The 24,689-nt window shown below is 39.2% G+C and overlaps 1 protein-coding gene across 1 annotated transcript; it reads left to right on the top strand.

The window, feature by feature from the left end:
* Positions 1–21,662, top strand: SMU1 (SMU1 DNA replication regulator and spliceosomal factor). The gene is made up of 12 exons (XM_090274266.1): positions 1–123; positions 1,498–1,708; positions 3,255–3,407; positions 4,410–4,520; positions 10,140–10,268; positions 11,940–12,059; positions 13,231–13,347; positions 13,950–14,077; positions 14,599–14,725; positions 16,972–17,139; positions 19,772–19,924; positions 21,089–21,662. The coding sequence occupies exons 1-12, from the start codon at positions 98–100 to the stop codon at positions 21,185–21,187; spliced, it is 1,542 nt and encodes a 513-aa protein (XP_090130392.1). The 5' UTR covers positions 1–97; the 3' UTR covers positions 21,188–21,662.
* The last annotated feature ends 3,027 nt before the right edge of the window (positions 21,663–24,689 follow it).

Genomic DNA, 24,689 nt, shown 5'->3' with positions numbered 1-24,689 from the left:
GCGGAAGTGACGTAAGGTGGCCGCCGGAGGTATCGTTGGTGTGTTGCGCGACTAGGCCTCGGAGTGGAGTGTATCCCGAACAGGGGAATATCACGCAATGTCGATCGAAATCGAGTCCTCGGAGTGAGTGCTGCGGTAGTGGATGTTCGGGCAGTGGCGGGGGCCTGGACATGAAGGGTGTGGGGTGGAAGGTGCTAAGCGGGAGGCGTCCGCGAGGCTGGGGGGTAGAGGGGCATTTCCTTGCCCACAAAGAAGTTTCTTGGATCTGGCTACCTCGGAGGTACTGGAATAGTAGGGATCTAAACCTGGGTACGTAATCTCTTAAAGAAGCCACGAGAAAAAAAGACTACTGTAAACAGCAGTAATCGGTTTCCTTTTACAGGGAGTTTTAAGACCAGAGTGTTTGCTTTCCTGTCAGGGATGTATGCTCAAGAGCCACACTGCCAGTTTGAATCTTCATTTTCCCACTTATTTGTTGCTTGGTGAGATCCTCAGATGTAAAATGGACATAATAGTAATAACCTACCTCATAGGATTGTTTCGAGGAGTACTTGGTATACTGTAAATACATAAAAAACATTAGGTACTATTTTATGACTATTATTTCTCCCCAGAGTAAGTTAACTAAATTCCATTTTGAAATTCCTTCCCTTGGACCATCTGACCCTCTGTACTAGCGCTGTCTAGTAGAAGATACAGTGTGAGCTACATATAAGGAAAGAGAAGGAAAACAGTGCACCACTGCATCGTACAGTGAACTTTTACAGTAGTTATGAACAGATTCTTGACTCATTAAATTCAAGATCAAGAAGTTTTAACTGTAAACATTTAACTATAAATAATTTATAAGTTATCGGTCACGTGTTGAAAATCGTTGCTTATTCTCTCCATATTGGCACTTAGCTGGCTTTTCCTTGGGAAACTGAAGGATATAGGTTGTTGTTATTTTTTGCAAATGAGGACACATAGCTTTGCTTTACTTTAACATATAGTTTAGCTTTACTTATTTATGTTAAGTAAATTTCTATTAAGAAAATCTCAGTTCACATTTTTTGGTTGTCATTTTAAAGAGGAACCAAATCATCCTACAAGCATTTAGAGTATTTGTGTCAATGACTAGACTAGGTTTAATAGTTCACTAAAGTGTGCAAAAAATATCTTTGTACAAATTAGTAAGAAACATAGCATAGTAAAAAGAGCTCTGGCCTTAGAAATAAGAGGGTCACTTTGGTAACAGCTCCCTTTTTATCTGACTCTGAGACATTGGGGAGATTATTTCTCCTCTCTGAACCTTAGTTCTCCTATTTGTGACATGGAGGTAGTAGTAGATGATTCTATGATTTTTGAAAGGTTTTTTTTTTATATGATAAAGAAATGGCAAGTAGGTAGTGAAAGGAAGATGGTTGAGTAGGAGAAATAAGCTGGCATGGGCTTTATTTTATGGCCTCTTTGGTGAGCGAGAATCCGTGAACTAGATGATGTGCTTTCTTTTTTCAGTGTGATCCGTCTTATCATGCAGTACCTGAAGGAGAACAGTTTACACCGGGCATTAGCCACCTTGCAGGAGGAGACTACTGTGTCTCTGAATACCGTGGATAGCATTGAGAGTTTTGTGGCTGACATTAATAGTGGCCACTGGGACACTGTTTTACAGGCTATACAGTCTCTGAAATTGCCAGATAAAACCCTCATTGACCTCTATGAACAGGTAAGAGTGGAGGTGATTCCTGTAGGTTGGTTTATTGGGGGCCCACTGGCTGGGAAGCATTACTAAGCATTCCTTCAAATGCTGTAGCACTGTAATAGCCCTTAAACTTACACCGTAAAGGCTTCAGTGCTACTTTGTATTTTTTTCCTCTCTTCTTGGAAAAGTCAAGATTTTCCCAAATTGAAAGTATTTCTTGATTGATTATTAAATGAACTGTTCTGACACCAACTATTCTGACACCAGCTAGTATACTGCAATTCAGTTCTGGCACTAACCACCCAAAGTTAGTGCAAGTCCCACAAGTTAAGGGCTCAGTTCTCTAAAAGATTGCCCTTACTTCAGACACCAGTTGCACTTTGGAGTATTGGGCTACCCACAGTTCTTAACAATGGGCTACAGATTTGAGGCTCCCCCTCGGAATTAATAATTTACTAGAATGACTCACATAACTAGGGAAATACTATATTTATGGTTCCAGTTTTATTATCAAGGATACAGACTGGAACCAGCTAAAAGAAGAGGCACAGAGGGTGAGATCTTGGGAGGATCCTGAACACAAAGCTTCCGATACCCTCTCTCTACGGACTAAGTATCTCTTTCACTTGGCAAAATAACGTGTTCACTAATCAGGAAGCTCCACTGGGGCTTTTATTGGGGTTTTATTCAATTTTTTATCTCCCTGGAGGTTGGGCTAGCTCATAGCCTTAACCCTTCAATGACATGGTTTGTCTTATCACCAGCCCCCATCCTGAGCTATCTTTTTTTTTTTTTTTTTAATTTTTAAAAATATTTATTTCTTTTTAGAGAGAGGGGAGGGGAGGGAGAAAGAGAGGTAGAGAAACATCAACATGTGATTGCCTGTCGCACGCCATCAACTGGGAACCTGGCCCATAATCCAGGCATGTGCCCTGATTGGGAGTTGAGCTCGCAACCCTTTGGTTCGCAGACTGGCACTCAGTCCACTGAGCCGCACCAGCCAGGGCCTGAGCTGTCTCTTTTAGCACAAACTCAAGTGTGGTGCAGGGGGCTCATTAATAACAAAGATACTCCTATCACTGGTAAAATTTCAGGGTTTTAGAAGCTCTGTGCCAGGAAACCAAGACAAAGATTATACGTTATATATTATACAAAAGAACAGAGTTGAATTTCCGTATATGAGAATGTAGTGTTGTTTGTAAAAATAGGGCAGTTGGTTTGTTTCTTTACAATTCACATGAGTTCAGTAATTCCCCAGAGAAAATTTTGATGCTTGGAGAAAGATTTCTCTGGAGCCCATGGAGGTATTACCATCTTTAGTTTTGTTCAGTATCTATATTCTGAAAAAGTGGTTTGAGAGAAGAGATTGTTAGATAGAAATGGAGGGTGGAAGTTGAAGAATTGAAGTTATTATTTATAGTTACTTTATTTGTCCACCTGAAAAGGAGGAGGGGCATTTCCCAATATAGGAAATTACCTTAACAGGCCATTTCTGCACAAGAAATTATACTGAAAAAGAAGTATTACTAAGAGAATGCATTGAAACAGCCATTTTCTTATACTTTTCCAGGTGGTTCTGGAATTGATAGAGCTGCGTGAATTGGGGGCTGCCAGGTCACTTCTGAGACAGACTGATCCTATGATCATGTTAAAACAAACGCAGCCAGAGCGGTATATTCATCTGGAGAACCTCTTGGCCAGGTCTTATTTTGATCCTCGTGAGGTATGACTGGTAACAAAAAGAAATTTGTTAGTTTTGAAAACATACAATAATGCAATATTTTTAAACCATTGTATTGGATACTTTTGTGACTTCAATTTTTGATAATGACTTTTCTATTTATATATGTTATTTGAAATTTGCATATGTTAAAGAGATTAATCTTGTTCGGTTTTCTGAGTATTGAAGGGTCTTCCCTTCCCCCCATTTTTAGAGGCTTGTGTGTCAGTTAGTAAAGAAACCAAAAGTTTATTCTGATACCGTTTCCTCATTATTCCAAGTACTTGTCTGGCCCTTAAGTACTACCTGATTGCTGGTATATTCACTGTGCACTTATGTTCCTTGCCACTGACAAATGCAGTGTCCTTCCAGCTCTTTTGGTTCTTAGAAGCTCATGCTTTTACTTCTCAGCTGATTTTGCTTACTGGTAGAACATGGTGACTGATACTGTTATTCTTTAAAAACTTTTTTTTGTGTATACTTTCATTCTTTCTCACCCAGCCTTTTACTAAATGGGAGGAAGAAGAATTTAATAGACACTGGGTAATGGAAAGTTAGGGTAAACTCATAGAAACCATGATAAAGGATTACCAAGAAAAGATTTACGTTAGAGGTGGTGAAAAACTTCTGGGCTGGGGTCATTTGACTGAAAGAAATTACCGAAGAATATAAAAGAATCCTTGGCTCTGCAGATTTTTCAAAAACTGTGGAAATAACCCTGGCTTTGGGATGGTTTACTTGGACTCTTTTCAGAAATAACAGGGTGGATTGGCTGACCTCAGTTTTCTCCCAGCTCATACTTTTGGAATGCCAGAGGGAAGAATTGGAAAGTCATTTTTAAAAACCGGTTGATTTAATTAACCCCCTGGTTAGCTAGGTAGCTTCTTTGCATGTTTTCCTTTTTGAGTGTTTCTGCTTGATGATTGTTGTTTTTTTTTAAATTAAGCACGTGCATATCTTGTAGCTATTTCTTGGAAATGATGCTACTCCCTCTCCTTTTTTCAGGCATACCCAGATGGAAGTAGCAAAGAGAAGAGACGAGCAGCAATTGCCCAGGCCTTAGCCGGGGAAGTCAGTGTGGTGCCTCCATCCCGTCTCATGGCGTTGCTGGGACAGGTAATCAAAATCCGTGGAACTGAAATTACTCTGTATGTAAAATATATGCATGAGCAAAAGATATCAGACATCCTAAGTACTGAGGATTACCTGTAGAGTTTTTTTTTTATTAATAGCAGTGCCATGCCACCGTCATCTTTCCTGGGAGAAGAGCAAAAGCTCTAGAATCAGAGTTAGGGTGACCACAGAACTTATCATTCCGTCTAGGATAACTTAAGGGCACTGTTGATTATTGTGCCAGGACACCAACCCAGGCAAATTAAAACAAATGTTGACCCTAGTTAGAATTCAAGCTCTTACTAACTGTGGACATGTCACTTAACTTTTCTGATCCCATTTATTCATCATGGTGTTGTTGTAAGGATTAAATGAGATAATGCACTTAAAGCATTTTCTACATTGCCTGACACCTTGTAAACACTCAGTAAATGGTAGCTGCTGGTGGTAGTATTTTTTAAATTTGTAGTAGTATTACTAGTGATGTTACTATTATAGAGCTACCTAGAGTAATACAATAAGTTTTTTAAAAGTAGAGAGAGAGAGAGAGAGAGAGACATACTGATTTATTGTTGCACTTATTCATGTATTCATTGATTCTTGTATGTGCCCTGATGGGGGATTGAACCCGCAACCTTGGTATATGGGACTATGCTCTAACCAACTGAGCTTAGCCGGGGCCTAATAGATGTTTTATAAATAGTATAGGGCACAAGTGATTAATAGAGAGTAAATAGCCTCTTTGCACTAAATCTGCATTTAGAAGAGGGCTAAAAAGCTATTTGTTCCGGGTTTGTACTGCTTCTGAGATATAAAATTAAGCTGCTTTTTTCCTAAATTACTTTTTATGAAAGTAATCGATATGCATAATTTAGGGCTTTTAGTGAAAAATAGTCCCATCTGCCCTTCTCTATTTCTGAGTCTTAATTCCTACAATCACTTCTAGCTCTCCTGGCATTTACCTTTATAGCTAATTAAAGTATTATGTTTATACTGTTATATCTTGACTTTTTTAGACATTAGCTATTGACTTTGGAAAGTGATTTATCTCATATTTACTCCCCAAAACATGCTGACGTTCTTCTTTTTCCAGATTCTCAGTATAGTTATATCGCAACTTTTGATTAAATCAGTTCAGTATTTACATTATTATCTTTACATAAGTACTGCTCATAGCCAAAAATAGTTACATTTAATTGCTTACATAATTTTTATGATTCCTTGCAATAATTTCTTAATATTTTTCTTTTTTCTAGTTTTCTGTGTATTTCTTGCTAGCTTAGCCTGACTCTTTCTGACATCTGTACAAAGTGCTCTCTTCCCCCCTTTGCCGATCCTCCCTGAGGCCTTCTCTTTTGTTTCCGTCAGGACTAGTTCTCTTGGCTTGCTGCATGATTAGTACCCTGGGGGACTTCTTTCATCTTCCTTCTGGGAATTCTTTCCCTCTTTTGTTGGTTCATATTTTTTAGGTGCATGTTTGTTTGTTTTCTTTTCATAGTTTAAACCCTTGTTTTGATGGAGTACATTGAGGTAAATTTTTGAGACTTGTGTTTGGAATATTTCTTATCTCTTTTTATTCAAGTGTTTAAAGTATTTTTTTTCTCCTTGTATTTCCTTGTTTCCTCTTTTTTTCCCACCCATATGTTTAGGTGCCCATGTTTAGAAACTTCCCTGAAATATTTCAGGATTCTTGGCTGATGGTTCATATTTTGGAGTGAAATACTGAAAAACTACTTAGAAACTCAATGTGGGAATGGGGTGAAAACTGATATGGTTCAACCTGGAATGATTGGGTGAAGATCCTCATATATCAGTACCTGCAGATATATTCTCTTGGACTGATCAGCTTTTTCAGAGGCTAGTCCTCTAGCTGCCTGCATGGGAGAGGTATAAATTCTGTCCTGTGAGCCACAGGTGGGAGGATACTGGTGGGGGTGGAGAGGAGAGAATTCTCACTGTCTAGTATACCAGTTTGCACTGGATCCCCTGTTTTCGTTATGGCTGCTTACTCTCTACCCCTCAGTTCTATCTTGTTTTTCAGAGCCCAGGATCTCAACCTTCCCAAAAGATAAACCACCTAACTTCTCTTGAGGCTGGGGCAGGGCAGTCACCTGATGCATCGGGTTGGGAGAGGTCCTGGGAGCTAACTGCTCTTAATACATATTTTATCATTGCCTTATCCCTGAGGGGTATATGGTACCTCCAATTCCTAAACCTTTTTGGAATTTGCAAGGTAGTTTGGCTTGCTTTTTGTGGCTTCCTCATCCCACCTTATGTAGTTAGGTTTCATTTTCCTCTGTTCTTGGTTGCCACTGGTTCATTCACTTCAGTGTCTGAAATTTCATTAACATTTATCTTCTGCTGTTATTTCTTCTTCCATTCTCTTTGTCTTCTTTGGTAGTTACTTTTTTATTCCCTTAATTATCATGGTAGTGGAGTTTCTAGAGAGTGGAAATAAACTTGTGTTCTCCACATCTAATTGGTTAGATGTGAGGAGTGAGTGAGGCTTTCACTCTGGGTTGCCCTTTTACGTTTTTGGCTTGAGTAACTTGGTACAGAATACAAAAAGGACAGATTAATTGGGGTGGAGGTAGAAATTAGGGATGGGGAGATGATCAGTTTTGGATTTAGTAATTTTGAAGTTCCTATGGGATGTATAAGTGGAGATTTCCAGTATAAGTATAGTGACCTCCCCTTTCCTGCGTTGAATTGAGGTCTGAAAATATTAAATGGAAAATCTGGATAAGACTGACCATTGATGTCATTTCTTCTTAGATTTAAAGGAAGTATAATAAAGGTCACAATAGGATTAGAACTATTTCACAAAAGAATTATAGTGTTCCTCTGGAAAAATAAACTTGGAAGTATATTCATCAAAGAAATTTTGGAAAGGAAGAGTGTTGACAGCATACTAGTCCTACAAATGTTGAAGCATTTAATGATTCATAGTTTGAGTCATTTTGGTACTGGGCACAAGAATATTTGTTGCAGCCAGTGCAACAGCAGTGCAAGAAATTGATCCTATTATTTAAGAATTCAATAGATGATAATGGGAATATCACAAAACCTAGGGATAGGGAAGAATTATTCACCTTATGGTTTTGGGGCACTCACTTTAGAATGGAGGGTAAAGGTCAGCACAGAGCGTTCTTTCACATTTTACACAGCATAATTTCAGATAGATTGAAAGTTAAATATTTTAAGAAAATAGAAGAACTAAAAAGTAATATAAATTATCGTACCTCCTGATAGGAAAGGACTACCTGTGATTAAGGAGTATACATCCAGGTAAAGGTCAACAAATTTAATCACTTAAGAGTTTAACTTAAGATGAAAAAAAAACTATAAGGTTATAATAAAAAATAGGCAGATTAGAAAAAATTTTTTTGGCAGACAAATAGGAAATCACTTGATCACATTGAAAGCTCACAGATTGGTAAGAAAAGTAGGAGGCAGACTGGGTGGAGGGGGCAAAGGGAGGAAAAGTGGGACAACTATAATAGCATAAACAATCAAATTTTTAAAAAACCCACCCCCCAAAAAAAGAAAAATAGTAATCAGTGAGCAAAGAACATGAATGAATGGTAAGCAGAAGAGGAAATTTATCTAGTTAATAAACTTGGAGAAAAGTTCTAATTAATCAGAGAACTGACTAAAGCAGTATATAACTTCACACATTAAATTAACAAAGTTCTACTTATTTATTTTAAAGATTTTATTTATTTACTTTTAGAGAGAGGGTAAGGGAGGGAGAGAAACACCAGCGTGTGAGAGATACATGAATGAATGGTAAGCAGAAGAGGAAATTTATCTAGTTAATAAACTTGGAGAAAAGTTCTAATTAGAGAACTGACTAAAGCAGTATATAACTTCACACATTAAATTAACAAAGTTCTATTTATTTATTTTAAAGATTTTATTTATTTACTTTTAGAAAGAGGGGAAGGGAGGGAGAGAAACACCAGTGTGTGAGAGATACATGGATCGGTTGTTTCTTGCTTGTCCCACAACTGAGCACCTGGCCTGCAACCCAGGCATGTGCCCTGGCAGGGAATTGAACTGGTGACCTCTCAGTTCTCAGGCTGGCACTCATTCCACTGAGCCATACCAGCTAGGGCAAATTAGCAAAGTTTTAAAATGATTCTCAAAACTGTTTAGTTTTTTTTGATATAACAAAGGGAAGAAGGAATAATTATTGATTCATGTACCAGTTACATAGACGTGACATATTATTTTGTTGTATCCTTTAAGCAGCTCTAGGAATTAGGCTTTTACTTTTTTTAGTTCATGAAATAGGGAGTCAAAATAACATTTGGCAAATGATGTAGCCTAGGGCCATCTGTCTCCAATGTTTATGGTTTTTTCACTCATAATATAGTTGTGAGCACTGTTGAAGTTCACAAGTTTTGGGGAAAACAGTTTGTCAGTGTATATCAAGAGCTGTGACCATTTGTGTTCTTTTTTGGATTCAATAATCCCTATTCTAGGAGTCTATTCTAAGGTAGAAATATCCCCAAAGTAGAAAATGCCTTATGTCCAAAGATGTTCGTTGCAGCATTATTTAGATGAGTGGAAGTGTGTAAGTGTTCATTAACATATTAATTAAATAAACAAATATCCACTAGATAGGGTGTATTTTATAGCTATCGAAATATTAATTATAGCATAGAATGATTAGATGTTAGGTGAAAACGGGAATGTGTAACTCTACATACAGTCCTGGCCGGGTAACCGAGTTGGGTAGAGTGTTGTCCAGATACATCAAGGTTGCGGGTTCAATCCCCAGTCAGGGCAGTAAGTGGAACAACAAATTAATGTCTTTTTCCCTGTCTCTCCTCCTTCCTCTCCCTCCCATCTCTATCTCTATCTCTAGATTCAATTGAAAAATTTCTTAAAATTTTAAAACTTTACATATAGTATAATTACAGCTATGTTAAACACATGGAAGGTGGGAATACTAGAAGGTAATAAATAAAATGCTAACAGTGGCTGTTTCAGTGTTGGAACTGTGGGAGATTTTTGTTTTCCAAATTTTATTTATAATAAAATAGGTGTGGATAGATGGACTTGATGGCTCTCAGAATCCCCTTCCACCCTGAGATTAGCTTGTGTTCCTAGGAGCATAGATTGTGTTGTATGGAATCTAATGAACAAAATGAACTAACAAGCAAAATAGAGACAGACTCTTAGATGGAAAGTAGGCTGATAGCTGTGGGGGTGGGGGGGTGGGGCTGGGCCAGGGCAGTGGGGGTATTGACCAAAGAAGAAGAAAAAGAGAAAAAACTGATGGACATGGACAAGTAGGGTGGAAACTGGAGGGAGGGGTGTTGGGGGAAGTGGAGAAGGGTATGAGGGGATAAATGGTGATGAACACACAACACAGCGTACAGATGATGTGTTGTAGAATTGTGCACCTGAAACCTGTATAATTTTGTTAACCAGTGTCACCTCAATAAACTCAATTAAAAAAAAGGGTTGTGTTTTGTGTAGATGGCCAAAGGTGGTTGGGTCTGTATAGCTCACAGTGTCCTCTGAACTTCATCCTTTTGGGCTTGGCTTTGGGTAATGAGGATCAGATCTTAAAAGCACCGAAGTGATTATTATATATTTCCTTTCTCATAGGCATTGAAGTGGCAGCAGCACCAAGGGTTGCTTCCTCCTGGCATGACCATAGATTTGTTCCGAGGCAAAGCAGCTGTCAAAGATGTGGAAGAAGAAAAGTTTCCTACACAGCTGAGTAGGCATATTAAGGTAGGATCCTTAGATACTCAGCCAGTTGGTAGTCATTTGTTGAGGATTCAGCCTGTGCTTGCTCAGTCAGGCCCCTGGGCTAGGAGCTTGGGTTAGGAAGCAGAACTCATTCTCTAGCTCTGACATCATTCACTGTTGCTGTTGGTCACCACTGGCCTGGCGGTGGCACACCTCAGTTGTATAACCTCATGGACATACATTTGACATTTGGCCCATCATCTGCCTGCATTTCCTCCCAGGAAGCCTGCATTTGGAAGAACAGTGAGCTGTTTGGTTAAGCCTGGGACTAACTATGAACTTCTAATATGTTCGTGTTGTTCACAACATTTGTGTGTTTGCCTACTGCATATCAGGCAAGTTATCAGGCATAGATTGTAAAGTGGGCTTGTGCGGAGTTTGAGGAAAATAAGTTTATCATCTATGGCTGAGTCTTGGGGATTTTGGGGGGATGGGTGTTGGTTTTTTTGTTGTTTTTTTTTTAATCTGAGACTTTTCTAGGAAAAAGCACAACCAGGTAATTGCTGCAGTTTCCAGAATTACAAATATATTTGCTACTTTAGCATTTTTTTAAAACAGGTTTTATTGATTTATTTTTAGAGAGGGGGGAAGGGAGGGAGAGAGGGAGAGAAACATCGACATGCAAGAGAAACATTGATCAGTTACGTCTCTCATGTCCCAAAGCAGGGAACTGGCCTGCAACGCAGGTCTATACCCAGTGACCTTTCCATTTGCAGGATTACACCCAACCCACTGAGCCACACCAGTCAGGACAGCATCTTTTTTATATTATAGTTTCTTTCTGGGTTTGTGCTCATTGAATTTATGGATTTTAACATAATTCATATTCTTCAGATCTTTGACTTCGGCTTAGGGCATTGAATTTGTCTCTGCTGGGTTATATATTTTGACTTCCATTCGAAGATATTTTTGAGCAGTACTTTTACCCTGGCTGAAGCCTTGAGACAAATAGAAATCCACCGTAATTATGCTGCTGGACCAAGATTTTTATTACACTTTCCTTTTTTGGCATTTAAATGGAAATCGTAAGAGCATTACTCTGTACTCATCTGTCTAATGTTCTGTAGTTTTCATGTTATTGGGAGTATGATTGCTGGTATAAATACATTTTCCAGGTAAATCCATATCAGCTTTAATTCTCCTGGAATTAGTCACGTACACATTATCACTTCAGTGAAGGCCATGAGAAGAAACAGTGATAGAACATTTGTTTACAAAATAGTGTATGACAACAGATACCTGTTTTGAAAAAATGACTTTCCCACAGATGCACAGTAGGAACATAAAATACCATATTAAGTTGAGTGTAAGTCATGCTAATAGTGACTGATTCTGATAAAAGCTTATTGTTTGGGTTGATAGGATAAAGTTCTAAGTCTCATGCTTAAACAGTTTTGTTTTTTTGGCTTTTCTTTGGAAATGTCAACTTTACATGAAAAAAAATAGTTTCAACTGAGAGCCTAGATATAAAACTGGTCAGAGAAAATATATCCACAGTCGTTCTGTGTCCAGGCATAGTAATATCTCCAATACTTCATAATAGTAAGCTAGCTATGACTTTATGCTAGGGCAGGGTTTCTCAAAAGCTTAAAATGAGAATTGTTAGAAGGCTATTAGATAAAGACGTTTGTTTTATTGTTTCATTTGAAACAGTTTGGTCAGAAATCACATGTGGAGTGTGCTCGATTTTCTCCAGATGGTCAGTATCTGGTCACCGGGTCTGTTGATGGATTCATTGAAGTATGGAACTTTACAACTGGGAAAATCAGGAAGGTAAAGTATTTAACATGTATTATTTTTTCTAGTAAAACAGTTACCTAGTATTGCTTTGTAAATTATCTGTCCCTCAGCTGGTCATTTCCTTTCCTTGGTCCAGGGTTACCAGTTTCTTGTGTAACCTTTCTGGAATTTTCTCGGTATATGTAAGCAATTACTTTTTATTCCCAGTCTAACCTAATTGTAGTACTAATTGTGTTTCTCTTAAGAATGAGAGAATATTTTTTTATATGTGAAAAGCCACCAGTATTTACTATTCTGTGAAGTCTGTTCATATCATTTGCTTGTTTTTCTTTTGGATTGTGTCTTACTGATTTGTTGGAGCTCTTTACAGTTTGAGGAAATCTACCTTTGTAATATTTTTCAATTTTGACTTTTGTCTTTTGAGTTTGCTTATGTTTTTTCTTTATTGACCTAAAATTGTTTTGTATCATATTTCTACATCTTCTACAATTTCTTCTAGTCTTTTTATGTTTCATTTTATGTTCAGCTTTTGATCCATCTGGAATTTGTTTAGGGAGATAAAGTTAGTGTAGATTGAATTTAATCTTTTTCCCAAGTAGCTATTTATTGACTGTCCACTGATTTAAATTGTAATCTCCATTAGAGTACTAAATTGTACTTGGATAGTGAATGTATGAGTAATTTTCACCTCTTTATATTTATTTTTTAGTTTGTCTTTTTTAAAACCATGACGCAATCTCAGTTTATAATTAGAAAAAAATAGAGGTACTTCTGTTTGAACAACACTGGATGATAAATAAGAGTCACAAATAAATAGATCAGTCAATAACATGGTTTAAGGAAAAGTAGTTGACATTGGGAAAAAACATTAGGTTCTCACATCATACCCCTAAGGTAAATAATTTAAGATTTATTAAAGATGTACAGTATGAAACCAGATAGAAATTTTGCTTAGAAAAGATTAGTAAGCAAAAGATATAGGCTATTATGTTGGCATTTTTTACATTGTGAGTTTGAATTGTGTAAAATTATTTATTTCCAGCATTATCAGTTGTTATTAGGAACATGTGTGCATGCAATTGCTCTTTGCTTTGGAGATTTAGTGTAGGTATAAGCCATTATCCTTCTTTCAGCGAGTCTGTAGGTATCTGGGGTAACTGGGTTTTGTGTTACTTTGATAACTGCTTATCATTGTTTCCTTTAGGATCTTAAGTACCAGGCCCAGGATAACTTTATGATGATGGATGATGCTGTGCTCTGCATGTGTTTCAGCCGAGATACAGAAATGTTAGCAACTGGGGCCCAGGATGGAAAAATCAAGGTATGGATTAGTGGCACAAACCCTTGTATGTAATGAGGTAGTTAGGGTCCTACATATGATATGCAGCTCAGTAACAGCTACTATTTATTGAGCGTCAATTTTCTGCTAATCACTTTATTTTGTCTTGTTTAATCCAAATAAATCTGCCAAGGGAGGTCCAATAATTTGCTTAAGGTCACACAGTAAGCGATAGATCTGAAACTTCAGTCTAGATCTGCTCCTGCCTTTTCTGCTGGACGACCCCCTTGCCCCTGCCCTTGCCTGCCTTATATGATGTGTTGTACTTTTATTTTTTTAGGGATTAGCTGTGGCTTGTATTTAATTGCTGCTAAAATGCCCTGAGCTAGATAAAATACAGAAATGGTCTCTGCAGAGTGAACTTAAAGTCTAAATTTTTGTTTTAATAATTTACAAGGAAAGAGGTTTCACTTTCAAGGATTCACTTATCATTGTACTATGTGAACCAGACATATCATATTCAGCTATTAGCATGCATTTTTAATGCTGTTTTAGTACAGTAGTGAGCATTGCATGTTGCTTGGCTTTGTGGGCTAGAGTGGGATACTATTTACAAGTTTTTACTATTTTTTTTTTTAATAAAGGTATGGAAAATTCAGAGTGGACAGTGTTTAAGAAGATTTGAAAGGGCACACAGTAAAGGTGTCACCTGTCTAAGCTTTTCTAAGGATAGCAGTCAGATCCTTAGTGCTTCTTTTGACCAGACAATTAGGTAAGTAAGAATCCCTACAGTGCCCTCACTTGGGTTTGATGTGATGCAGTACCTCCCTTCAGAGGTACTTGTGATTCCTTATGCTTTCACCAGGACGGTATTATATGGAGAGGGAGAGTATGTGCGATCTCATTTTCCCAGTCAGGGTACAGCTGACACAGTGTTATTTTGTCCATTTGAGTCTTGGCCCACCTGCATCAGCATCATGTTAGAGGACACAGTGCAAATACAGATTCCTGGGACCTAGCCAAGACCTAGAAGTCTGTCCATGAACAGAAACGCCTGTGGTATTTATTGGTATATTTTCTTCCAGTCTCTTTGCCAACCTTTTGTTTTGGTTTTGCTTGATTTTTTGACATAATGAAAATTACACTGCCTACGTAAGTGTGTAGACCTATTACTTCGCTTAATATTATAACAAGAGCTTGTATAATTCATCTAAAATGCATTCAGTACTTGGTCTCAACCATAATACATTGAATATTAATAGTTCTTTTCCTTTCCTTTTTATGTGTGATAAGAATTCATGGTTTAAAATCTGGGAAAACCCTGAAGGAATTTCGTGGCCATTCTTCTTTTGTTAACGAAGCAACATTTACACAAGATGGACATTATATTATTAGTGCGTCCTCTGATGGCACTGTAAAGGTTAAGTATTTTGGGGTTTCTATTCCATTTTTGCTCTGAGGAGTTTCCAGTGATGGTAATGGTGATAATTGTGGTGGAGTAAACCTCTGTACTATCTATTTAAGCTATAATTGAGGTGAGTCTGAGACAATATTAATATGCTATGGGTAATTCCTATTGGCCTAGGAACCTCAAATCTCAGACCTACTAAATCAGAACAGACTTTAGCATGTGTAGGGAAAGAGGAGAGGTGTGGGTTCCTAAATTTAAGTCACCCCCATTTACAGGGTTAAATTTGATCTTGCCATAGGTATGGTCCACTTGTAACAAATTGCTAAACATCTTTGAGACACTCCATATACATTCTGGACTTGCTTTTGAATTGCCTTATGTGAGTGCTTTGTAGCAAAAGACCTCAACATTTTAACACAATCATCTAAAAGACCATGCTCAGGTTTGTTCCAGCTTGGGAATCAAACCAGAAACCTGGGGGTGGAAGATACATAACTTCCTCAGGTTGGATGGGGAAATACACAGAGCTCTTAGTACTTTGGTCATGGGATTTTCCCTCTTTGTGCAATGTATAGGGTGTCACAACGTGTAAAATGCCATTGGGAGGTGGTTTATCTAGGCCTTTTTGTTTTGAGGTCTTTTCCTTTAGTTCTGTAATGTGTGGGGTAAAACATCTCACTAACCTTTTGGACAGAAAATACTAGAAGCCTTAGAACTCTTGATACCTGAAATGCTCATTTCTCTTCTAGGCAATGGTATTTTATTTTATGGTTTATTTATTTTTAGAGAGGGGGGAGGGAGGCAGAAAGAGAGGAAGACAAACATCAACATGTGAGAGCTGCATTGACCTGTTGCCTCTCATGCACCCCCAACTGGGGACCTGGCCTGCAAACCAGGCATGTGCCCTGACTGGGGAATCGAGCCGGCGACCTTTTGGTTCACAGGCCGGTGCTCCATCTACTGAGCCACACCAACCAGATGTGGGACAGATGATTACAGTGTTTTATTAGGAAAATAAACACTGGGGCAACTAGTGGGCAACTATTTCCTTCTGTTTATGGGTACTCAACATCTGTTTTGTGCTAAACTCTATTGAAAGCATGGAGAAAGTACAACTCAGTCCATACTTGTGAGGCTTTTACACCTCATTAAGTGAGTGGTATCCAGACAAAGCTATGCAATCAATATTTGGTCCATCCCTTCTTTATGCACATCTTAGATGTCAATAACTATGATGTCTGATTTAACCCTTCATAACAGCTCAGTGGACAGGGTGAAAAGCATTAGGGTGGAGAACTATTACCGGAAGAGATGTAGGACTGGGAGAGGTATTACAAGCGGCCAAGAGTGACTTCTCCGTGTGTGTGTGTGTGTGTTTGTCAGCATTGTGACTTCTGTTCAGTGGTTCAAGTGGTACATAAGAACCATTTGTGGAGCTTTTAAAAAATGCACATGCCTGGGCCCCATTCCAGACCCACCAGATCAGAATCTTGGGATAGGGTCCTGAGCATGTAACTAAACAACCCCCATTTGATTTTGATGTCCAGATAAGGGTAGCTTTGTGGTTGTTGATGACAGTAGCAGTATTGACATATAGCTAATTTTATTTATTTGTTATTTTATTTTTGAGAGTATATTAAAGCTGGGGAGGGTGAAACAAGAAAGGGCTCAGGACAAGAAGCAACAGGAATGCCTAGGCAAAACTGCTTAGGAAAGAAACATTACAAGAAAGAAATGAGCCACAGTGGGGCTGTTTTGGCTCACTGGGAAGTCAGAGAAAAGGGGCCTTGGAGACAGGCTCAGGGGGTTAGCCTGGGACAAACTGCTGCTGCCCATTGCTCCCCTGGTTGCAAGTCTCGTGGGGACTCTTAGAGTTCAGGAGATGCACGCACACCTAAGAGGGAAGAAGGGTGTGTGTGTGTTCCTGGGAGGGAGGGCACCGACACACAGCTGATTTCTAAGATGGGTATCTTGTTAGGAAAATTTTGTAAGGAAAGAGCATAGATTTTTAAAGGTTTTTATTATTTAGCTTTGTGACCTTTGTTTATACTAATTAGTCAGCAAATAGATGATAAGTGCTCGCTATAAATATGGCAGTGCTCGGTATTTGATAGACTGAAAAATCAAGAAGCTTTTGTTTTCCTGAGTCAGTTTTGTTCTTTTTTAGTAATCTTAATTTTTATTGTTTTAAATCCCAAAACTATAGAAGTTCTTATGCTTTGAATTTATTTGTGCTTTAAATTTTTGCATCATAGATCTGGAATATGAAGACCACAGAATGTTCAAATACCTTTAAATCTCTGGGCAGCACTGCAGGGACAGACATCACTGTCAACAGTGTGATCCTGCTTCCTAAAAACCCAGAGCACTTTGTGGTGTGCAACAGATCAAACACAGTGGTCATCATGAACATGCAGGGGCAGGTGAGTGCTCAAGAAAAGTACCTGTGCATAGTCCCTGTGGACTGTTTCCAAATCAGCATGTCCTGGTCCAGGCCCTTCCAGTAACCACATATGGGCTCACACTCCAAAAACATACGCGCTGTGTTTGTTATTCAAGTGTTTGTTTAAGCTATACTCTTCGGCTTTTTAAAAGTTACGTCCTTTTCCCAGAGTGTTTGTATATTATGCCCTTTCTTTTGTATCCTTTGGATAAATGAAGGTCTTCTCTGTCTTTAAGCCTCTGCTGAGTCTCAGGGAAGATTTTAAGATAACAGTTCCTGTCTGAGTGAAGGAGATTGTTAGTTACCAGCTTGGGACGTCTAGCTACCCTACTACATGATCTAAGGTAGAACTCTTATAGGAGAAGGGCAACAATGTCTTCATGATGTGTATTTGTAGCACCAGGAAATTAAAAACTTCAAGGCTGAGGTCCCTAACCTTAAGAATGTGTTGTGTGCTATTGAAATGTTGGCCTCAGCACTTGGGGGTTCTGCTGAGCATGGAGAAGACCTGGGGGGTGGTATATGGAACTGTCTGTTCCTTTAGTCCCTATAACTGATACAAACTAGTAGTTTAGAACCCATGGCTGGTCTGCAGTATCTGCTGGGCCCTTACTGGGCCATAGCTACCCATTTCATAGTTTTCTGCTTGACCTTTTAAATATTTTTTTATTAAAAAATTTTTTTTAGATTCATAAAGAAGATGCAAAAAGCACGAGAGTGTTTTTTGTGTACCGTTCCCCAATGATAATATCTTACATAACCATAGTACAATTATCAAAACCTGGAAATTGACATTAGTATAATTCTGTTAATTCCAATACAATCTTACTTGGATTTTACCAGTTTTTACATTCATTTATTTTGAGGCAGGAAGTTAATCTATGAAATTTCATCATATGTAGATATATGTAAACACCACCATAATTAGGATACAGAACCTTTGTTTGTTTGTGTTTTATTGATTATGTTGTTACAGTAGTCCCAATTTCTTTTCCCTTTGCTTCTCTCCACCCAGCAACCCGCTTCCCTGCACCAGTTCCCACCCTTAGTCCATGTCCATGGGTCATGCATAAAGCTCTTCTCAACATCCCCCTGTCCATTCCCCACCCTCCTACTATGCTTCTTAACTCCTACATCATTTCCCTCCCTCTTCCCTTTTCCCCCTCTCAGCTGCCCTCCCCCTACATGCTCCGTGTACCTATGATTCTGTTCCCACTCTGGTTGTCTGCTTAGTTGGCCTTTGTTACCATTCCCTAGCTTCTGTTGTTGATAGTTGTGGTACTATTTTCATTTTAGTGTTCATAGTTTTGATCTTCCTTTTCTTAAATAACTCCCTTTAACATTTCATGTAATAATGGCTCAGTGATGATGAACTCGTTTAGCTTTACGTTGTCTGGAAAGTACTTTATCTGCCCTTCCATTCTAAATGATAGCTTTGCTGGATAGAGTAGTCTTGGTTGCAGGTTCTTGCTTTTCATCACTTTGAATATTTCCTGCCAGTCTCTTCTTGCCTGCAAAGTTTCTTTTCAGAAATTATCTGACAGTCTTATAGGGAACTTGTTGTAGGTAATTCTCCTCTTCTGTCTTACTGCTTTTAAGATTCTTTAGGATACAGGACTTTTTTATCACCCCCAAAGAACCTCCCTCATAATACACATTTATAGTCAAACCCTCTCCATCAATCCTAACCACTGGTCTGTTTTCCATTATTATAATTTGGAGAGAATGGTGGATAAATGGGATTCTACGGTATGTAACCTTATAACCTTTGCAATTTGTTTCTCTCAGCTAGATCTGTGATGATTTTAAATGGTATGTAAAATAGAGCAAGCAAGGTCCTGGAGACAATGTCAGTCTGCGTGGGGAGAGCATCTCGTTTTGTTGGAAAGTGGGAACTGGGGAGCGTGGTCTGTAGAGCATTGAGAACCAGTGGTAACTGACTCAGAAGTTGTGTGTGTGTGGGTGGGTGGATGGTAATGAATTTGCCTCAGGGTGAAAGGAGACCGGTGACTTGGGATACATGAAGTCTAAATTTATGTCTGCCACTGACTTGAGATAGCCTATCTGTTGAGTATATCTCAGGATTTAGCCCATCATGAATGGAATTGATGATCTAATTATAAATGTTAATACAGTATTCCCTCACTTATCTCGGATATTACGTTCTAGATCTCCCCGCGATAAGGTGAAAATCCGCAAAGTAGGAACCTTACATTTATTTTAGTATTTATATATTTTTTAAGGCTTTATAAACCCTTCTCACACACTTATAAACTTTTCCCACTTCCTTATTAACCTTTTCCATGCTTTTATAAACACTACTTATGTTCTTAAACATATTCTACACTCTTAAACCTATGTAACTTTAACAACATACGTATACAGTACCGCAAAATCCCACGATATAGCGAAAAATCTGCGATAATTAAATATAATGTTTTTAAAAATCCCACGATAGTGAGGCCGCGATAAGTGAACCGCTATATAGAGAAGGGACTACTGTAAACCAAAGTTCAAAGTAACAATGTAGAGATATCCATTTAAACTGCTGCATTAGAACTGCTGCTAATCCAGATGTCTTGTTTTTTGCCTTGGGCTGTGACGTGATATAGATCGTCAGAAGCTTCAGCTCTGGTAAGAGAGAAGGTGGTGACTTCGTTTGCTGCGCCCTCTCTCCCCGCGGTGAATGGATCTACTGTGTAGGGGAGGACTTTGTGCTCTACTGTTTCAGCACAGTCACTGGCAAACTGGAGAGAACCTTGACAGTGAGTATTACTGACTTAATGCTTATGTCTTTCTGAACTCTGAAATAAACCTTTTCCTGATTGCTATCATTGTGAACCTCACTCTAAAAAACATAAAAGTTTTATCACTAAATATTTTATACTTTATTTTAAAGGACCCATAAGTCATTGTATGTAATTACCTCCTCTCTCAAGAAAAATCATCCTTCGTTGAGCGCTGAGCTACAAGTGGATAGAGTGGGTGTATGTAAAGCAGAGAAGAAGAAAGGGAATATGCCTGTGTAGCCAGCTAGGTTACATATATGTTCCTCATGGGGACTGGAGACTGACAGATAATAGCTAATCCTGTCCATGCCCTTTCAAAGGCATGTTACTTTTCCATTATCCTTTCAAATTGATCTGATTATGATGCTTTTAAGTAGCTCGATGTTGTAAGAGTCAGTATAAGGAGCAATAGATGCCAGCTGTTGTAATAAACAGTCCCCAAATTTCAGTGGCTTAACTGATATGAGTTGAATAGCCCTCCTCCATCTTTTTAGCTGTGCCAATTGAAATAAATGGCCTTCCGGATCTCAGAATCAAAAAAAGGTAGCTGGAGGGCTATATTGGATGTTTTTGAGACCCACATCTGGAATTGGCTTATATTACCTTGTTCCTTATTCAGTTTTGGTTAGAATTCAGTCAGTGGCCACACCCAAATGCAAGGGTGACAGGGAAAATGTAATCTCTGTGGTCCAGGAAGAAATGCTATGGTGAACATAGAGGAAATTATGTACACACCCGTATTAGAAAGTGTAACCTCTTGTCTCATATCATTCTTGAGTGAACTTTTGGTGCACCTGCCCTAGGAAGCCTCCAGTACTGATCTAAGACGTGAGTAAGGCAAGGTGAGGTAGAGAGCGTCCTCTAGCTAAGGGGCCCAGACAGTCCAAGTCCACTGAGTAGAAGGAATCATTTGATCTCAGCCACTGTCTTGGGACAAAGTGTTATTCACGCATTATGAAAAACATTGAGTTTTGGTTTGTGTGTTTGTTTAGCCCTTTTTGAGGCTGCATTAGGCTTGATTCCTTTGTTGAAAAGTGGAAGGTTCACTCTTAACTCTCTCCCACTCAGCTCTAGAAGCCTCTTTGGAGTGATTTATTTTACAGACCTGTATACCCTAACCCTGTGCTTTGTTTTTTCCAGGTTCATGAGAAGGATGTGATTGGTATCGCACATCATCCTCATCAGAACCTGATTGCTACCTACAGTGAAGACGGACTCCTCAAACTCTGGAAACCCTAATTGACTTTTCTTTAAATTAGCTTGAGAGCATGTACTTAAATGAAGACATACTCATGTGATGCATTTGTGGGGGGTGGGAGTGGGGGCAGCTTTTCTGAGTAAATTGTCTGAATTAGGTGCAAGAATAATTTTGTGAAAATTCATGTTTAAGGAGCAGTTACCCTTTTTAATATATTTTTAAGGTATTCATTTGTCTGTTTCTAATTGAGGCGGTCACTTAACATTTTCAATAATGTTTTACCCAAAGCGTGGAATAACTGCTATTTCTAGAAAAAATAGTAATCCTTTGATTATTGAAATGCTGAATGAAATGTGCCTCCTTGTAGTAAACTATAAAGGAACTATTAAGGAACTATAAAGGAACTAGTCCGTATTCAGTAGCTGTTCCATCCTTTTTTTTTTTTAAGATGGTAATAAAGTTTACACCTTTCTGGAGGTTTTGTTTTTAAATGTAAATAAATACTCATATAGTTAACATATTTACCTAGAATCTAGTGAGATGGGTGGGACATGGACATTATTATGCCTGAATCTTAAATAGAGCAGGAAGTCAGCTCCTGGGTGGAAAAAGAGACTGAATGTGAAAAGTTTTGATGTTGGATAGGATCTCTTTTCACTGCCCTGACCCTTCCACTCCTTATTAGCTGTGCCTTCTCACATGTTCTGGCCAGCTCCAGGGAATACCATCTCGAATCTTCTGGGTAGAACTAGTTGCAGGATCCATTATAAGAATTCAGTTTTGGCACCTCCACTTCATTAAAGGAGAGTTTGGCATTGCAAATGTGCTATTGTTCTGAAGAAAAATTGGAAAAGGACTTGAGATTTAGAAGTCTTTTGTCATGTATGCCATTACCAGTGTGAGAAACGCTCACAATAAAAACTGGGACCCAGGTCTTGAGCAGTAAAGCGAGGCCTTTATTCACGAGTCTGCAGAGCCGGGTGCACCCTCACAGCCAGGAGAATGTGCGCGCCAAGTAGACAAAGATGGCTGGTTTTATAGTCTTGGCTTCCCCACCCTAAAATTGCTCTTAAGTGATTAGCTTCCCCATCCTAAAGTGAGAGGATCAGCTCCCCTCTCCTTCCCCGTTTCTCCATTACTGGTTACTCCGGAGTTACAATCTAACACGGTTATCTAAATGCCCCTATTGTGATTTGTAGATATGCCAGTGCTGTCAACTCCCCTCTCAGAGACCCTTTAATTACATTTGCCCTTTGTTATTGCTGATTTTGTACTGCTTTGGGAGTCACTATGTCCTTGTTTCCTACACCAGTTAAGAAAAAAAATTAAAAGCCAACAAAACCCTTGAAAATATTAGGCAAGTTGGTATCTTTTATGTTTCAACCAAATGTGTTGAGAGATGGAGCATCTGTGTGGATGTGTGAAGGTACTGTGCTAGGTATCATTTCCAGAAATTGAGACCTATTAATTTGTGCAGATCTTTTATGTCCCTCTGTAATTTTAGGTACAAACTAGTGGGGAGAGGTTTTTTTTTTTAAGTTTTATATTCTTACAATATACCTTTGATTGTAATTTTAAATACAGCCTGGTCCTGTGCCTAACAAATAGTAATGCTCCATATTGGATGAATAAATTCTTAACAGTGCTAAGAAATCCCTCTTTCCCAGTTATATTTCCGAAACTGAAATTTTTTCCTGGAACTTACAGTGAAGATGGCGATGTAGGCAGACATTGCTCGCCTCTTCGCACAACCACATCAAAATTATGACTAAAATATAGAAAAACCATCACTCAGAACTGTTAAGAAATAAAGTTGAAGTCTGACCACTGTGGAATTAAAGAAACCACATATGTCCAGACTGGTAGGAGGGGCACAGACGCGGAACTAGCTGGTCCCTCATACACGTGTGGTGGATAAATATTTGGGAGGGGTGTCTCAGGAGCGAGGAGCCCCAGACCCACACCAGGCCCCCCAGCCCAGGGATCCAGTGCCAGGTTGATGAGTCCCCACAATTTCTGTCTGCAAAAACCAGCAGGGATTGAGTTGGAAAGAAACTGCCGAATCCCCAAGCAGTTCCTCTTAACCCACACTGGACTCACCTACTCAGACTCACTCCTGTGAGAAATGCTCACAATAAAAAGCGGGACACAGGACTTGAGCAGCAAAGTGAGGCGTTTATTCACAAGTCTGCAGAGCCGGGCGCACCCTCAGCCAGGAGAATGTGCGCGCCAAGTAGACAAAACTGGTTTTATACTAATGCGATTAGCTCCCCTTCTCCTCTCCTTCGTTTCTCCACCACGGGTTACTCCACAGTTACAATCTAACACAATTATCTAAATGCCCCTTTCGTGATTTGTAAAAATGCTAATACTGTCATCTATCTGCTTCCATTTTCCCTTTGTCTGGTGATGACTAGCTTTTCCCCTTCAGGATGTCCCTCTTGTGATTTGTAAATATGCTAATACTGTCAACTTCCTTCTCAGAGATCCTCTAATTAATTTGCCCTTGAGATGCTCTAATTACATTTGCCCTTTGTTACTAATGATTTTCTACTGGTTTGGGAGTCACTATTTCCTTGTTTCTTCCACTCCCTCTGAGCTATAGCACTGGGCTGGCAGCTTGAAAAGCACCAGTGGTATACAGGGAGGAATTGGAGTGTCTGTCATCAAGATGAGCAGAGGCCATTGCTGCTTTTCTAAACCATCCCCAACAGAGCTGGCAAGCTGGTGCCATTTCTGAGATTCCATCAACCTGGCTAACCCTGTGTGACTCGCCTTGGAGATCCCCAGAGACTCTGCCCCACCCAATTTACGGGCCCACCCAGGCTGCTTTTCTGTAATAGCTGATTTTGGCTCATGCTTCACAACTTCCTAACTCCTATCAAACAAGCAACAGCTGGCCTCAGTGAGCCCCAGGCCTGGCACTTGCAGCAGCCAGCCTAGATTCACAGACTGGCTTCACCTGGGAATCTCCAACCCAACATAAGTAGCAGCCATCTCAGATTGCTTTATAGCTCAGGCAGGATGCCCCAAGCAAAACACAGTGGGGGCTGACCTTTATCAAACACCTCTTCCGTTTCTGCACCTACCTAGTGCTGAGGATGCTTTAAAAAGGCAAGTTTCTGTCATAGGGTGGGGAAGAAAAGCAAGTTAAAAGGAGTCAAGTAGTGGACCAAGAGAAAACCTTGAGGTTTTTGTTTTTGTTTTGCTAGGGAAGGGCACCTAATCCAGTCCATCCCTACTGAGTTAGGAAAAGCTTCCTGGAGTCTAGCATAAAGGACCACCAGGAACTGGAGGTAAACAGGTTTGGCAATCTAAGCAGTCTTTCTAGGCACTATAGAGTGGCACAGCCATGTGCTGGACAGATGGTTGTGCCCAGGGAGACCAGGCAAAGAGGAGAGGCCTGGATTGGAAGCTCTTAAGTATGTATTTTTTCTTTTTAGTAAAGTGATGCATTGGTGTAACAAGTAAATGCAAAGCTGAAAAAGAAAACCTTGTGCTTTTCCCAGGTAACTGAGGCATCTTACAACTTTATTTTGTACA

Source organism: Furipterus horrens, unplaced genomic scaffold, assembly GCF_987537825.1.
Source record: "Furipterus horrens unplaced genomic scaffold, mFurHor1.1.pri manual_scaffold_4, whole genome shotgun sequence".
Classification (NCBI taxonomy): domain Eukaryota; kingdom Metazoa; phylum Chordata; class Mammalia; order Chiroptera; family Furipteridae; genus Furipterus; species Furipterus horrens.
This window is presented reverse-complemented; position numbering and strand designations above follow the sequence as displayed.

What these genes read in the sequence shown, in the direction of transcription:
- SMU1 (XM_090274266.1), top strand. Translation starts at nt 98, where the DNA reads ATGTCGATCGAAATCGAGTCCTCGGA. An exon ending in TCATTGACCTCTATGAACAG is followed by an intron (nt 1,709 to 3,254) that starts GTAAGAGTGGAG and finishes ATACTTTTCCAG; the next exon opens with GTGGTTCTGGAATTGATAGA. An exon ending in AACTGGAGAGAACCTTGACA is followed by an intron (nt 19,925 to 21,088) that starts GTGAGTATTACT and finishes TGTTTTTTCCAG; the next exon opens with GTTCATGAGAAGGATGTGAT.